This window comes from Notolepis coatsorum (assembly GCF_963971535.1).
Source record: "Notolepis coatsorum genome assembly, chromosome: 6".
NCBI classification, from domain to species: Eukaryota; Metazoa; Chordata; class Actinopteri; order Aulopiformes; family Paralepididae; genus Notolepis; species Notolepis coatsorum.
In genome coordinates this window covers 96,928,417-96,946,587 of record NC_140170.1, presented here as the reverse complement: position 1 = coordinate 96,946,587, position 18,171 = coordinate 96,928,417, and the positions used below count along the sequence as shown (strand labels likewise).

Sequence of the window (18,171 nt, the reverse complement as noted above, 5' to 3'; positions counted from 1 at the left end):
CACGCCTGGTGATACTAAATCCAAATTGAACTCTGCCACACGTCGGAAATAATGACTGTAGGATGAAAGTATCTGAGGTCACAAAGATTAACATAGTTCTCGCCAGAAAGATGAGTCGGCATCGAGTAATCTTCTCTGGCCCCCATGAGTAGGACAGCTTCTCTACACGGATGGCTGGAAAAATACTGTAAAGAACAGGGCTTAGGGTTCGTGGATAACTGGTCCTCTTTCAATCTGGGGGCACCCTGGCTTGCTGAGAAAGGACGGCGTGCATCCTAACATGCAAGGCACCTCTCTCCTATCTAGAAATATAGACAAGATTATAGCTTCGGGCTGACAGTCACCCCACAAGCATGCCAAGGCCTAACAAAAATAATGGTTGGTTTCAGGTTGCCGACCGACCCTGCCGATTTAGGTGCGACCCAATATATTTTATGAGTTTTTAAAAAAAATTATATATATATAAAAAAAAAAAAAAAAAAAACGATTTTTCTTTTTTTTTTTTTTAAGAATAAAGTTTCATAGAAATCTTAGTCAAACATTTAGTATTATGGATATTAAACATGCTGGCAGAGTACATGCATCCATGTTGTTGTGAACATTTTAATTAAATAAAGAAATTCCCTATCCATAGTCGCCGTGGGAAAGAATAAAATAAAAAAATAAAATAAAATAAATTCCCTACCTACCCATGGCCAAACTGACAACCAACCTGAAACTAACTATTATTTTTGTTAGGCCCAGGGTACAGGCTTGTAGCGAGCCTGCTAGTCATGCTAAACCGATGGAGCATGCCAATCCCTATACCTTTCCTAACCATGCTGGGTCCCTCCCCCACCAGGCTCCCCACTCCTCTCTTTCGGTCTCTATCCCTAACCCGGTATATCCAATCAAAACTAGAATATCTCGTTACCCTCCGCTTTACCCAGCTCGTCCTTGTGCGATAAACCATGCCAACTTAATTGCAATTAAACCTACCCGCATGTCGCTGTTAAATATACAGAGTGCGTAAAGGTTGGCCTTATCAACATTCGCTCTCTGCCAACCAAAGCGCTTTTGGTAAATGAACTGATAACAGACCAGTCTCGACTTATTGGGCCTCACTGAGACATGGCTTAAACCTAATGACTTTCTGCCCTTAAACAAGGCATCACCCCCTAATTTTAGTAGCTCGCCTATCGCACGCACCTCCAAGAAATCCAACGCAAACTGTAAGTTATCCTCGTTTGAGGTGCTCCTGCTGCGTCCCTCTCCCCCCAACAGAAAGTGTGACTGTCTGATTCCTACCTCCACTGCATCCTTTGTAATGGCTGTCCGTTACCGCCCCCCAGGCCCTTACACCCTCTTCCTAGATGAGTTCTCCACTTTCATCTCTGAGCTTGTTACGGAATGTTACGCGCTCAGATAACATTAATTGTTGATGATTTTAACATTCATTCCAACAAAACTCTAGATCCCCTAAATAAAGCTTTCACCGACATCATTGACTCTGTCTGTCTCATTCAAATCGTTGATCAACCCACTCACAGTGGTGGGAACACCCTTGACTTATATTAGTCAAAGCCCGCGGTCTCACTGTGTCAGATTTGACCGTTTCTCCCTATGTTCCTGCTCTCTCAGACCAGACCACTACCGCATCAAATCTCAAATTGATTTGGCGGTTTCTCGCCCAGACAGTGTAGAATCCTACATGAGCCGTTGTATTAATGCCTTAACTGTCCCAATTCTAGTTAACTGCCTACCAGACACCCTCTCTCCCTCTGGCCCCCTTGATCTCTTTACAGACAAACTTAACGCCGCCCTTCGTAGCACGCTCGACATTGTCGCTCCCCTTAAGCCTAAAATTAAACGTGCTCCGCAAAAACAAACTCCCTGGTTTACGGGATGTCGCAAACTTGAACATAAATGGCGTTCGACCAAACTCGAAGTGTTCCGCTTTGCCTGGAATGATAGTTTACGTAACTACAAAAAAGCACTCTCTCTTGCCAAAACCTCATTTTCCAGGCTCATTAACGAAAACAAAAACTCAAAGTTTCTGTTTGACACAGTTGCAAAACGTACTCAGAAACAACCAACTGCCCTAAACCATGTGTTCTCGGCTAACGAATTCATTAAATTCTTTACCAAGAAAATGTATCTCATAAGAGATGAAATTGTTGGCTTACTCAACAATCAGAGTCCCTCCCAACCTCTGATGGGCTTTCCCCCTGACTTTGAATCCAGCCATACGCTATGCTGCCTTGAAAATGTCTCACTTAGTGCCCTCTCTAAACTGGTTGGCGTGGCTAAACCCTCAACCTGTCTGCTTGACCCTCTTCCAGCAACTCTCATCAAAAAACTCTTCCCAACTCTAGGCCCTGCCTACTCAATATCTTTAACACCTCCTTGTCTTCTGGCGTGGTGCCCCTGGCCTTTAAATCAGCCGTCACTAAACCACTACTTAAAAAACCGAACCTCGACCCTCTAATCTTGAAAAATTACAGACCCCAGGGCTCCAGACTAACTTTTTTCACCACCGTCCCAGAACCGTCCCGAAATACAATTTTAACCGTCCCAAAGTGAATGTAACCGTCCCAAAAATCAAATGTAGTTTCTTTACTTTGGTTTTGTTGTCTATAGTTGTTATTGCCCTAAGAAACACCTTTCAGAGAAGGGGAGAATAAATTGATTTAGTCAAAAGGCTCCCATGGTGGAAAGATTTCACAAGAATAATTACGATTAAAAATAAATATAAAAAAAAGTGTTTAACAAGGTATTTTTTTATATTTGGTCACGGTCAACCAATTGGAGCCATGTTGATTATTCCTTCCATAGGAAAATATATTTAAATTTATTTTATTTCGTTTTATTTTTTTTTGTTATTACAAATGTGTGTTTATGGTTGAAAATGTTAGAGATAAATAAAGATCAAATCAAGTTTAGCTTTAAACTACATAATGTCATTGCATTGATAATAATACAAATCTATACACTGAGTATGGGGCTGCAGCACTGCAGATATACCCTACTCCAACGATCCACACGGACATTACACAGTGTTGCACTCGTTACCAAGTGGCTCTGCAGATATACCCACCCTACTCAGCTACAAGGCTCCGTTGGAGACGATCTGTTGTGATTTTTGCACAATAAATATTCAACATTCTCTTTTGAGACTCCGCCTCAGACTCTTATCATTTGGCACTAAAAGCTAAACATTGTCACCGATATGGCTGTCCGCAACATGTCATTAATTGTGTACGCGAGGTGGTTCAGTGACAACGCTAACATGAGCTAGGTTAGCTAGCATGTAGCTGCAGATGGAAAGACTAACTTTACTGGTGAAAATGTGATTTACGTTGGAATACTCCTTTGCCAACTTGCTGTACTTTGCTTGCAGGTCTGCAGCCATTATTGCTGGATTATGAATAGTCCCAACTTTAGCCAAGGTAACGTTAAGCTAAAACTAGCTCTTCAGCTAATGCTAACACCAGCAATCGAACCCATCAGAGCTCCCCGTCACACTGCTCTGTCGGGAGGATGGCATTTAAGAAAGTATCTGCTGTTAAAATGACAAACAGCATTGACACTTTAATTCACTGTCGGTTAAACACACGTTTGTTTTATAATGCTCACAGCTGACCGCAGTGTTGTTGATAAATTACGTGGGGATTTAAGTTCCGCAAAAAAAGGTTCCGCACCGTTGCAATCGTACGGTGCACAGCGCGTACTGTACCGGAGGAGAGGTGGGTAGGAACTTGATGCTGGATGAGCGTATTGCTGCGTTGGGAGGCGGAGATAGTCATTGGATTTGGCAAATCACGCTACGTTTAGACTTCATTTGACAGCAATATATGCGCGCACTGACAGTCGGCCAATTGACATTTCCTGTGAAAAAAAAATCCTCTCCGTCCCGGATGCGTCCCAGGAAAGATTTCTGTTCGTCCCAAATCAATATTTGATCGTCCCCGGGACGACGGGACATCGTTAGTCTCGAGCCCTGACAGACCCATCTCCAATCTTCCGTTCCCATCCAAAATATTAGAACGGATTGTCGCAAAGCAACTTACTGACCATCTATCAAACAATAATCTTAAATAATGAATCTTTTCAATCTGGCTTTAGAGCCTTACACTCCGCCGAAACGGCAGTTACCAAAGTCACAAATGACTAAGGGGCTTTTCTCACTCACCAATTCGGTTCCATTCCATTCCGTACCGTGCTCATTCCGGGTAGGGTGCAAACTTCCCCCCTCCCTCTCCCCCCTCTAGTTTGTGTACACACTTCAGTCTTGGTTCGCTCCGGGTTCTGTTTACGGTTTGCGTTTTGAGCGTTTACGCTTGCCGTAGGCGATGATGTCACGCTCGAAAATGTAAACAGGAATGCTGATATAAAAGAAACAAATAACCAATAAATATGAAGTTATATTTGAACCTCTGTTGTCAAGCCTTGTCAATATAACCCACCCCATTTTATCACGAATGGATGGTGTTGTAGAGTTCGCTTTTGAGCGTTTCCCAGGGCTAACGCGTTAGCTTAGCCTAGTCTAGTATAGCCTGTAGCTAGGCCTGCCGCGATAAGCAATAAATCGATTAATTGCCGCGATAATTAAAATGAATGCAATGATTTTGACGGGCGCGATTAATTGCTATTTGCGCGTTTGTTTTAATGAGGCGGACCCAGTGCCCCTTGTCAGTCACTGTCCGTGTTGTGTCTATTCTACTAGCATTAACGTTACTCATACAAACAGAGTAAACACAGTTTTCAATCAATCAATCAATAACAACATTAACGAGACCCTCGTTGTGTCTATTCTGCTAACGCTAACGTTACCTCTCACACTATTCTACAAGCGTTAACGTTAGCTAGGCTGTCTATGCTAACGTTAACGAGCATTAGGCTAACAAGCTGTAACGTTACCAGTCGCGTCTATTTGCTAACGTTAGCATTAGGTAATAACCGGTTTAAAATGGATGGTGATTACCTCACGTTGTGTCTATTCTACTAGCATTAACGTTACTCATACAAACAATCAATAGCGAGTTATATTGATCACGCTATGTACGATAGCCATGCTAAAACGCTAGCACAACATTAGCACCTAACCTAACAACAAGCCTTAACAAGTCAGCGATCTTTTTGCGAGACTAAACTCTCCGCTCGGTGGCAAATTGTGTTGATGTCGGTTTTGTTTAATCAATAAATGAGGCAGAATACACAGTGACTGTATCCTTTGTTTATTGCACTTGTGCCTGCTGCAAACATAATGATTATGAAATCCTAGAGACGCGTCTCTATTCAGTGGTCTGCAGTGTTTCACGTGACTTTTCTGGTACCCAAAAAGTACCTGAAATAATCACAACAATACTTCCGGTCCGGTCGGTGGGCTTCAAAATAAAAGTCTTAAACACCGGAAAAGACGGAGCGGTGGGCTTCAAAATAAAAGTTTTGGGAAATAAATTTCTCCAAAAAAAAAAAAAATTCTCTAACCGGTCGCAATAATATCGCTTATCGCGATATTTTCGGGGGCAATTAATCGCCCAGCAAAATGTGTTATCGTGGCAGGCCTACCTGTAGCACTTATTCTTCAGCAAAGAACGTGCAATAAACAAAACGGATACATTCACTGTGTGCTCTGCCTCTCATTTGTTGATGAAACAAAACTAACATCAACACAATTTAACACCAAAAGCTGAGTTTAGTCTTGTCTGAGCTGATTTTGTTAGCTTACATGCTAACGTGAATGCAATATGCCAGTATAACAGTATAGCATTGTGGCAAACGCTAAGCTAACGGCTAACGTTAGTTAGCTTAGCCTGTTCAGCACATTATCCCATCGCTCGTGGAAATTATATTCCATGTCATTGATCTACTGGTCGACCACGGCCGACTGGTTGGGCACCACTGGTCTAATCGAAATAAATGCATTGAACAAGAAACCAATGTATAGACATAGCATGGCAAACAAAATTGCCAGGCCTAATGCGAGCCAGGGAAATGCTGTTTGTAACGTGGCTTCATGTTTTCATCCACTGAGCTGTGAACTCTCAAATTGCCCATAAATATCGTTTTTGTGGGTATTGTGTGGTTTTATCTGCCCAAAATTCAAGCAAGCATGAAAAGCATTACAGTAACAACGGTGTGTGTCACGCCCCCCGCTCCCACTGGCCCGCATACGAAACCACCTATTCCAACCGTCCCAGGTTCAGCAGGGGTTAAAACGAATCAGCGCCGGTTCGATCCCAAAAGGGGTGTGTCCGTCTGAGTGAGAACACTCCCCCCGTCCCCGGGGGCGCTGATTCGATCCCAATAGGTGAGTGAGAAAGGCCCCTTACTGCTCTCTCTCGACTCAAACCTAACTTCTGTGCTCTTATTGCTTGATCTCAGTGCAGCCTTTGACACTATCGATCATTCGATTCTTCTAGGTCGGCTCGAGAATCATGTTGGCATTCGAGGTCACGCACTTGCTTGGTTTAAATCTTATTTAACTGATAGAACACACTGCATGGTCTATAATGATTTAACATCCGAGACCCTCCCAGTGCAATGCGGTGTCCCACAAGGCTCTGTTCTGGGCCCTTTGCTATTTTCGATTTACATGCTACCCCTCTGCAGTGATGCGTTGCTCATGGGACGAGGTTGCATTCCGTGCAACCAAAGTTGTGTGAGCAGAAGCATGCGCTGCACTCGACTGATGCGCCAACTCGTAGTACCCACCTGGCTACTTTGCATATCAATAGCGCCGGTCGTCAGGTGTTACATTCCATTCGTAGAGGCAATTAGGCACCGTTTTTAGTCTGTCCGCCTTATGCAAGGGAACATTTATGCGCATGGCGCGTGCACGGCGTCATTAGCTTGCGTGCAACCAGTGTTGATATGAGCATCGCAACACTGCCCCTCTGCAATATCATAAGCAAATTTGGCGCGTCTCGTTTAATTTCCACCACTGAAGCGGGTTTTCACCTGTATCGATTACGTCCTCCTGCATGTAGACAACCAGCTCTGCGTGTACTGGCTCCACTACAGTGAGGACGGGTCTCGCTACAACCGCTCTCATTGCCAGTAGACTGGCCAACGCTGTTTTCTTCTTCTTGGCCGACTGCTCTTCACTCGCATCAGAGAGAGGGAAAGACAGACTGCCCTCTGCTGGCACGTGCTGTGCACTACAATACCACCGTCTCAATACAGCAACTCTGTGTCAGTTTAATAGAAAGAAACGCATCTGTATTTTTAGCTGTATTGAAAATCATACCATCGGGATTTCTAAATACCCTGGTAGTATACCGTAATACCGCCCAAGTAGGGCTGGGCGATATATTGAGTATACTCGATGTATCGTGGCTTGTTCTACGTGAGATGTAGTAAATTACTATATCGTGAACATCCGAGTATATGTTGTAACGTCAGTTAGCCACCGCGGCTAAAAACAAACGATCAACACGGACGACTTGCTTTAGCACAGCGCTTTCCTCTCATTTCATTATAGACACAGACCAGCGTGGACCTTCAATGACGAGCAATTGTCATTTCATTAGACACAGACCAGCTCAGACCTTCAATGTCATGCAATTGAATTGAATTGACCAACTGGCTAATGTTAGCCAGCACTAAACTATCCAACTAACGTGACTCCGCGAATCCAGTTCCATTAGTGAGGAAATGGGGGGGGGGGGGTATATTGACGAGGCTTGACAACAGAGGTCCAAAGACAACTTCACATTTATTGGCAATTCATTTATTTATATCGCTTCCTCCAGGTTCCAACTGTGTTGACAATAGATTCTGAATATTTAAAACAGTTTCAATACTAATTTCCCGCAATATCGATACTTTCTGCACTATCGTTTTTTTTATCCACTTTTTCTCCCATTTTCTATTTTTCTCCCATCCCAATTCCGTATCGTCCAATTCTACCCTCCCCTGTCTCTAAACGCTGTTTCATGCCTCCCACAAGCCGGCTGTAATGTGGACGAAGCCATACATTGCACGAGTCCCCTCCGGTACTCGAGGTAGCAGCTGTCGCATCTTTTCACCTGCACAATCTTTCAGCGTCAGGGGTCTGCGCTTTGGAGGGACGCTGCCCCAGTCGCTTTCTGATTCTACTGCGCAGGCACACCAACCGACCTGTAGGAGTCACTGTCCACAACGTCCGATCCCCACCCATCAGTTTCCCACCCCCTAATACTGCCAAATGTATTAGTACGGACGACCAGCCAAACTGAAAGCAATGTGGAGCGCTGGGCTCGAACCCAGCATCTCCAGCATTGGAGGTGAGCGCCTTGCCCACTGCACCACCTAGCCGCCCTGCACTATCGATTTAAAAAAAAATTAAATAAAAAAAATCACCTTTTATTTTACAAAAAGTGATGTTTGGTGAAAGTTAGATTTGCACTTTATTAATCCCAATAGGGAAATTCATTCTTGTTTGATGATCAAGAGGCACCTTTTATTTGTTTTAAGTGAAGTTTGGTGAAAAAGCAAGTTATTGCACTATTAATCCAAAAAGGGACATTCATCTTTGTTTGATCAAGAGTAACCTATTATATATTATTATAATTTTTTTTTTAAATGAAGATTGGTTAACGGTAGGTTTGCACTTCAATCCCAATAGGGAAATTCATCTTGGTTTTGTCAAATAAAAACAAAGGTTATTTGAATGATTTCTAGTTTTCAAGAGAAAAAAATCGATTAAAATCGTAAATCGGATAAAAGAAAATCTAAATCTGAGTTTTTATTTTTAGGCCATATCGCCCAGCCCTAATACAAAGGGTTTTAAAAGTGTTATATTTCTCTTCTCTTATAATACCAGAGAGAAGGTGAGGAGAATCGACCAGCAACAAGCTAAAAAAAAAATAAAAAATTTATAAAGAAATTTACATTTTAAGATTAAAATCTTTTCCCTGTGTTATTGAAAATGGTATCAAATATCGATACTTTTCAAGGTATCGTATCGAAGTTAGAAATTCCAGTATCGTGACAACACTAGTTGACAAAATGCAATCCTGGTGTGGTCAACTACGCACATTAGAACGCTCAAATGTGCTCGCTCTCTCTCTCTACGTTCAATGATTTTAAAATGGCCACACGTTACAATATATCTGCAGCCTTCGACAGTCAACCATCAGATCCTCCTCGCGGCCCTCGCAGGAATGGGAGTGGCTGGCTCTGCGCTGACATGGCTGACATCATACCTCAATGACCGCTCCTACCAAGTGTCATGGAGAGGGACCCTGTCGGCCACCCGCCCCCTGCAGACGGGTGTCCCCCAGGTAGGCCTGCCGCGATAAGCAATAAATCGATTAATTGCCGCGATAATTAAAATGAATGCAATGATTTTGACGGGCGCGATTAATTGCTATTTGCGCGTTTGTTTTAATGAGGCGGACCCAGTGCCCCTTGTCAGTCACTGTCCGTGTTGGGAGGCGGGCCGCTGGCTTTACTACAGAGCAGTAGTATAATATCAATAACAACATTAACGAGACCCTCGTTGTGTCTATTCTGCTAACGTTACCTCTCATTGTGTCTATTCTACAAGCGTTAACGTTAACGAGCATTAGGCTAACAAGCTGTAACGTTACCAGTCGCGTCTATTTGCTAACGTTAGCATTAGGTAATAACCGGTTTAAAATGGATGGTGATTACCTCACGTTGTGTCTATTCTACTAGCATTAACGTTACTCATACAAACAATCAATAGCGAGTTATATTGATCACGCTATGTACGATAGCCATGCTAAAACGCTAGCACAACATTAGCACCTAACCTAACAACAAGCCTTAACAAGTCAGCGATCTTTTTGCGAGACTAAACTCTCCGCTCGGTGGCAAATTGTGTTGATGTCGGTTTTGTTTAATCAATAAATGAGGCAGAATACACAGTGACTGTATCCTTTGTTTATTGCACTTGTGCCTGCTGCAAACATAATGATTATGAAATCCTAGAGACGCGTCTCTATTCAGTGTTTCACGTGACTTTTCTGGTACCCAAAAAGTACCGATAATAATCACAACAATACTTCCGGTCCGGTCGGTGGGCTTCAAAATAAAAGTCTTAAACACCGGAAAAGACGGAGCGGTGGGCTTCAAAATAAAAGTTTTGGGAAATAAATTTCTCCAAAAAAAAAATTCTCTAACCGGTCGCAATAATATCGCTTATCGCGATATTTTCGGGGGCAATTAATCGCCCAGCAAAATGTGTTATCGTGGCAGGCCTACCCCCAGGGCTTGGTTCTAGGACCCCTTCTCTTCTCCCTCTACACTAAATCACTGGGTAACATTATCACGTCTCATGGCTTCTCCTATCATTGTTATGCCGACAATACTCAACTCTTCCTCTCCTTCCCTCCCTCAGATATCCACGTCTCTGAGCAGATCTCGGCCTGTCTGTCCGACATCTCCGCCTGGATGACGACCAATCACCTCAAACTGAACCTAAGCAAAACAGAATTGCTCCACCTGCCGGCCAAATCCTCCCCCCTGACCGACCTTTCCATCACAGTCGAGAATGCAGCTGTGACCGCATCCCCGACCGCCAAGAACCTTGGTGTTGTCCTCGACGACCAGTTGAACTCCTCTGCTCACATCGCAGCGACAACCAGAACCTGCAGATTCCTCCTGAGCAACGTCAGAAGGATCCGCCCCTTCCTGACAAAAGAAGCCACCCAACGCACTGCTCGCTGGCCTCCCGGCCACTGCCACTAAGCCTCTTCAACTCATTCAGAATGCAGCGGCCCGCTTGATCTCAAACTTAACCTACCGAAGTCGGCCCATGTCACCCCACTTCTTAGGGACCTGCACTGGCTCCCCATTGCTGCACAAATCCGCTTCAAGGACCTCGACCTAGCATACCGCTCCCGCCTACCTCCGGTCAATGGTCTCTAACTACACAGTACACACCCTCAAGACCCCTATGCTCTGCATCTTCTGGCCGCCTCAGACCTACTCCTATCCAAGCTCCGGGAGGATCATCAAAGAGAAGTTGCCTATTCTCAGTCCTTGCCCCACAATGGTGGAATGAACTACCCACCCCAGTTAGGACAGCCGAAACCCGTCCAATCTTTCGCCGTCGACTAAAGACGCACTTCAACCATTATCTGAATTAAAGAGAAAAAAATATCTAACCCTAACTAACCTTACTGTCATGCACTTGTCCTAATAAACTAACCTACACTGTAGCACTCAACACTTTGATGAACATTGTTACTCAGCTGATAAGAGTTGTGCCATTCCTGATGAGTTGTCGTACAGAACTTGTAAGTCGCTTTGGATAAAAGCGTCAGCTAAATGACTAAATGTAAATGTAAATACTAACTGGATAGTTGATGATAAACATTTAATTTCATTATCTGAAATATTCTAAAATCGTTAAGTCTGCTATAAGCCATTATCCCTTTGTGTGTGATTATTATTGTCTCACAGTAGTGTGTATATATAAAGTGTGTGTTTTTAGCTAAAATGGATAAAAAACACAGTACTGTGCAAGTCTTAGGCACACAGGAGTTTTTATATAAATTGTCTTACAGTAATTATTTTATTTTTCATAATAAAAGAAAAGTATTAGTGTGTCAGTAACTACTCTTAGTACATTTTTAGAAACTTTTAATTTAATTATTTTCTTATAAAGCGGGCAGAAAAGCGGCAATTTTTTTTACTTGAACTTGAGGACTGCATACTTTTTTTGCAAACCAAAATACTATACTTTATACTTATAGCACATGCATGAGCCTGGTCTCTTTTGAAAGATGACAGTAGTAGTCCAGAGGTAGTATTTCCCCAGAAGGTGGTATGGCTTACAAATCCATACAGACCCATAGCCTGAAGCCTTATGTAGTACAAATTTCATAAAGATCCATTCAGAAATGAGTGATTAGGAGTGATTTTGGTACAAAAGAAAACCTGAGTTTTCTCATACTTCAATTCATTCAGCTGTTTTTCTCTTCCTGTTTTGCTCGTTAGTTTTTTTGTTGTTTTTTAGATTCATACATCCCCACGTGGTGTTTCATTGGTAAGCCACACTCATTGGCTACAACGATCCACAATAATTTTCGAGATCGGATCTAGATTGACGGAACTACTGTGCCAAAAGTCGGGAGTGGTATTTTGTGCAATACCGTGTACTTTGCACAAGCCTCAAATACCGGCATGTAACTCGAGAACCGCTGAACGGAGTTTGTCGCTATCGACAGGCAACAAATAAGCCTTCAATTCGATATATATATTGTATTACAAAATATGCACACGCGAGCCACTAGGGGTCGCCAAAGTGGCGGTGGGCAAATCGTCCTAAAAATGTCCGATATGCGGGTCGGCGCATGCTAAGAGGTTAAAGCATCTTCATGGTTTAATGCAAACATATGTTGCAGGGACTATTATAATCATCATATTGGCATGACTATGGATCAAAGGGTTAAACCAAGCATTTTCAAGTGCTTTAGAGGAAATGTCAAAATATCGCGATATATATAGTGTATCGTGATATAGCCAAAAAATATCGTGATATCCTTTAGAGGCCATATCGCCCAGCCCTACGCCCAAGCCTAGCCGATACCGATCGTTTTTGGTTTCGTTATAGCAGCTGGTAGCCTTGGGCGGTATAGCGGTATTACGGTATACCAGGGTATTTCGAGATCCCGCCGGTTAGGGCTGGGCGATATAACGATAACGATAAATATCGCGATATATTTTAATAATCGATATCGAAATTTAAAAAAAAATCGAAAAATCGTTTTTTTTTTTTTTTTACCTGCAACAGGGCAGTTTTAAAACCAGAGACAGTGGACAGACTTGTCTTTCTTGCCTGCAACTTAAAGTAATGGCTTTGCTTGTCCAAATGACAATACTGACCAAATTCAGATTTCTTTTTCTCTTGTCCATTTATTTTGTTTGCTTTCTAATTTAAAATACATTTTGAAACCGTCTGTACACAGTAGGCTATGTGTGCTAGCAGAACTAGACTCCAGTCACGAGTCACAGTGCACATGTGCGGTGGTTTGTCCACCAAAAAAGCGCCAAAAGATCGAAAATAAACTAGCAGAGCCAGAACTGTTCAACTCCTCTGGAGCCACAGCCAGCAGAGAAGCCGGTTTACTTTAGCTTTTAAACCAGCTGCAGCCTGAGAACTGGAGTGTGAGGGGATGTAACACTAAAGATGGCGGCAATGACAAAGAATTGCTGCAAAATAAACATACACCTGTTAAAAAAAAAAGATTTTTTTTTTTTTTTTTTTTATTTTAATTTTTTTTTATACTTATAACAATTCGATAATTATCGATATCGAGAAATAAAATAAAATTATCATATCGTTATCGCGATATGATTTTTTTCCATATCGCCCAGCCTAGTTATCGCGATAAAATTATAAAATTATTTTCATATAACTCGATATCGATAATTATCGTCGATATAATGTCTGTCAAGTTTAATTAACTTATTATGCCCGGCGCCGATACGCGGGCTGACTTGTTTTGCTGCTGTGAATGTCTCGAGAGTCGAATTGATGTCGTCATCAGTCCGCGCACGTTAGCAGAGCGGAGTATCTCAAGCGGAGTATCTCATGACTCAAAAATGACCCTAAAATACTCTGTTCCGCCCAATTCATTGCAACGACGTCCACCGTATACCCCACACTACTATAACAGTTACCCTCAGAATTCAAAACACACACCAACTCGGCAGGTAACCTGTGAAATAGCGGCGTGCAAGCTAATTAGCCATAGCCAGCCCCGTTTCCAAGCGGAGTATTTCATGACAATGTACTAAAAAATGACCCTAAAATACTCTGTTCCGCCCAATTCATTGCAACGACGTCCACCGTATACCCCACACTACTATAACAGTTACCCTCAGAATTCAAAACACACACCAACTCGGCAGGTAACCTGTGAAATAGTGGCGTGCAAGCTAATTAGCCATAGCCAGCCTCGTTTCCAAGCGGAGTATTTCATGACAATGTACTAAAAAATGACCCTAAAATACTCTGTTCCGCCCAATTCATTGCAACGACGTCCACCGTATACCCCACACTACTATAACAGTTACCCTCAGAATTCAAAACACACACCAACTCGGCAGGTAACCTGTGAAATAGCGGCGTGCAAGCTAATTAGCCATAGCCAGCCTTGTTTACCGAGTCCTACCTCCTTCCGGGTCTCCTTCCTCTATCGGCCATCTCCTTCACCGATTGGTTGTTAGTGCGTGTGCTCATATCCAAGCTTGGAAAATCGATATATCGAAACTTTGCGACCACGTTTCATGTTTATTTCGAGGAAATAATTTATCGCGATAGTTATCGTTATCGTTTTATCGCCCAGCCCTAGCCCAGCCCTACCGCCGGTATGATTCTCAATACCGTGACGTAGGCCTGCCGCGATAAGCAATAAATCGATTAATTGCCGCGATAATTAAAATGAATGCAATGATTTTGACGGGCGCGATTAATTGCTATTTGCGCGTTTGTTTTAATGAGGCGGACCCAGTGCCCCTTGTCAGTCACTGTCCGTGTTGGGAGGCGGGCCGCTGGCTTTACTACAGAGCACAGCACAGGACTGAACACAGACACAGTTTTCAATCAATCAATCAATAACAACATTAACGAGACCCTCGTTGTGTCTATTCTGCTAACGCTAACGTTACCTCATTGTGTCTATTCTACAAGCGTTAACGTTAGCTAGGCTGTCTATGCTAACGTTAACGAGCATTAGGCTAACAAGCTGTAACGTTACCAGTCGCGTCTATTTGCTAACGTTAGCATTAGGTAATAACCGGTTTAAAATGGATGGTGATTACCTCACGTTGTGTCTATTCTACTAGCATTAACGTTACTCATACAAACAATCAATAGCGAGTTATATTGATCACGCTATGTACGATAGCCATGCTAAAACGCTAGCACAACATTAGCACCTAACCTAACAACAAGCCTTAACAAGTCAGCAATCTTTTTGCGAGACTAAACTCTCCGCTCGGTGGCAAATTGTGTTGATGTCGGTTTTGTTTAATCAATAAATGAGGCAGAATACACAGTGACTGTATCCTTTGTTTATTGCACTTGTGCCTGCTGCAAACATAATGATTATGAAATCCTAGAGACGCGTCTCTATTCAGTGGTCTGCAGTGTTTCACGTGACTTTTCTGGTACCCAAAAAGTACCTGAAATAATCACAACAATACTTCCGGTCCGGTCGGTGGGCTTCAAAATAAAAGTCTTAAACACCGGAAAAGACGGAGCGGTGGGCTTCAAAATAAAAGTTTTGGGAAATAAATTTCTCCAAAAAAAAAATTCTCTAACCGGTCGCAATAATATCGCTTATCGCGATATTTTCGGGGGCAATTAATCGCCCAGCAAAATGTGTTATCGTGGCAGGCCTACCGTGACGTCACAGACTGCTATTACAGACACGGAGTTGTTGTAGTGCACAGCACGCGCCAGCAGAGGGTTACGTGGCTAATCGTTCTGAGAGCTAACGTCTCTGACTGGCTGGATGCTGGCTAACTAACGTGGCTAATCGTTCTGAGAGCTAACGTGTCTGCATGGCTGGATACTGGCTAACTAACGTGGCTAATCGTTCTGAGAGCTAACGTCTCTGCCTGACTGGATGCTGGCTAACTAACGTGGCTAATAGTTCTGAGAGCTACCGTCTCTGCCTGACTGGATGCTGGCTAACTAACGTGGCTAATCGTTCTGAGAGCTAACGTCTCTGCATGGCTGGATGCTGGCTAACTAACATGGCTAATCGTTCTGAGAGCTAACGTCTCTGCCTGGCTGGATGCTGGCTAACTAACGTGGCTAATCGTTCTGAGAGCTACCGTCTCTGCCTGGCTGGATGCTGGCTAACTAACGTGGCTAATCGTTCTGAGAACTAACGTCTCTGCATGGCTGGATGCTGGCTAACTAACGTGGCTAATCGTTCTGAGAGCTAACGTCTCTGCCTGGCTGGATGCTGGCTAACTAACGTGGCTAATCGTTCTGAGAGCTAACGTCTCTGCTTGGCTGGATGCTGGCTAACTAACGTGGCTAATCGTTCTGAGAGCTAACGTCGGTACCTGGCTGGCTAACTGGCTATCGTTCTGTGATTTGTTTACTTGGTAACACAGCCGGGTTGCTAAGGAATTTAGGTGCGAGGTTGAAGAAAGTGCACTTTTAGGTTGAAAGAACGGCCCTAATGTCAACGTGTTTCAATATAAGCGTTACCGGGGTATTATGTCAGCAAAGTATGATGATATGAAAAAAAATGATACCGCCCAAGCCTAGCAGCTGGCAGGTATTATACTGTAGGTCTAACACAGGCATTCTCAAAGTCCGGACTCCGTTCCACTTCCAGATCAGGACCAAACCACAACTATCTCTGCCTGGACTCTGAGAAAATTATACTTTTCATATGCATTATATTATCTGTATTATGTGCAAGACAGCGCCAACACACAACAAGTCGAAATTTCCTATGAATTTCATGACTTTTCTTGTGATCGCCTTAGCCTTCTGACTATCACGGTTATACGCATGGGTGCTCTCTAAAGTGGTTTGCGTTAGCAGATGTTTTCGTTATTTCTCTTTGTACTCTCCGCGGTAAGCTTAACGAACTCTCCAAGCTCCTCTGGGTGATGGGACTTCAAGTGTCTTATTAAATTTGTTGTTGAAACTTTTTACATTGCTTCCCCCACGAGGTATTTTATCCTTGCATACATTGCAGATGGCATTTGTTGCATCTGTCTCAGACACTTTGTAATAGTTCCACACGCCAACCTGTTTTAGGTTAGTTAGCATGCGACAATGACACCAACTCCGCTGAGAATTGGCTCATGTTTTTTGTCATCAATCGTTTTTCGCAAACGGCGACTAGCATTATCGGAATTCCCCAATCTCATATTTATACTGAATATCGGCCGATATCGATCACTGGACGATCGATCTGGGCATCCCTACTTTATGAAAAAAAGAATGCCAGCTAGTTGTTAAGTGTGTATGTTGCATAGCAACCGCCTTGCAGTGCAGGGAGCCAGGAGGGCCTATTGTATTTTGAACATTATAATTTACTAATAAACACTATCTAAATTGAAGTGTGTGTGTCTTACTTTCATATTGTCATAGCATCGGGCAGAACTATGCCCCTTAGCTGTGATATAATAACCATATACCTCGGCCTGTCGTGAGCTATTGCTTAATTAATTATATTGTAATAAGTTATATGGTTCACAAATTAGATTATAAGACTGACATTTTTCTTTCACATTACATATGTAAATGAATGTATACCTGTTAATGTTTAAATGAAAATCTAATTCAATTATTATTTATATATATATATAGATGTTTTTCACTGGATTTATGTTGCTAGTTTGAAGACAAGTGTATTTCCTGTCAGTTATTGTATTAGCAAACATCGCAACAGGAAATAAAGTTGGGTCCATTAAGATTAGAATCAATATTAATGTTGTTAAGTTGAAACAGTCTATAATTTTGTTTCATTCTTTGGAGTATTTTAAATCAAATGTCTACATATAGATTTTGGTGGGCTTAAATTGTGCACTTCACCCTGGCTAGCTCTAAAATAACATAACTCAATTATGTGAATAACATAACTCGCAACACAACGTACTGTTAGCTAGTCTCTGTTAAAGTGACCCAGAGATAGATATCATAGCTACACATGTGATCTTCCAAAAACATCTATATGATCACTGCTGCGGCTCGACACAGTACGCAAGACCGGGGATCCCATCATCCAGCAGGCCTCACTAGGCCAGGCAAGAGATAGCAGGCTAACAAGCACAGGGAGTCACGTTACAACCAAACGAATAAAGTACATTTAATTGTTCTCTTACTTTCCCTCCTGGCAATCGTATAGAACAAGGGAATCGTCGTCGCTGCTGGAAATAATACTTTCCCCGTTTGAGCTGAAATCAAAACAGTTGATTTTGTCTGAATTTTCCCGGAAGACCTTAGCCACCCTGAAGCTCCGCAGCACATTGTCCGTTAGTTTCATGATGGCCTCTTTTTTTTTGAGTGTGACGAAGACCCTCGTTTATACTGGTTCACAGTAGTCAACTGTAGTGGCGTAATAGAAATAGCTAGAACCTACATACGAGTAGCGTATTTACATGGACATTTCAAAAACGGTAAAGAAAGCCCGCCGCCTATGGTACTTGTTATCGGAGTCATGAAAAAGCACCGCCTTCGGTATGACGGTTACGTGC

General features: G+C 42.7%; 1 protein-coding gene across 1 annotated transcript in view; it reads right to left on the bottom strand.

Moving 5' to 3' along the window:
• The window catches only part of wdr82 (WD repeat domain 82), a 36,972-nt gene extending 18,806 nt beyond the window's left edge, over window positions 1-18,166 (bottom strand). Inside the window, exon 1 of the mRNA XM_084316612.1 lies at window positions 17,800-18,166. Within this exon, the coding sequence (XP_084172738.1) occupies window positions 17,800-17,960 (161 nt within the window). The 5' untranslated portion in view covers window positions 17,961-18,166. The remainder of the gene's footprint in view (window positions 1-17,799) is intronic.
• Between the last annotated feature and the right edge of the window lie 5 nt (window positions 18,167-18,171).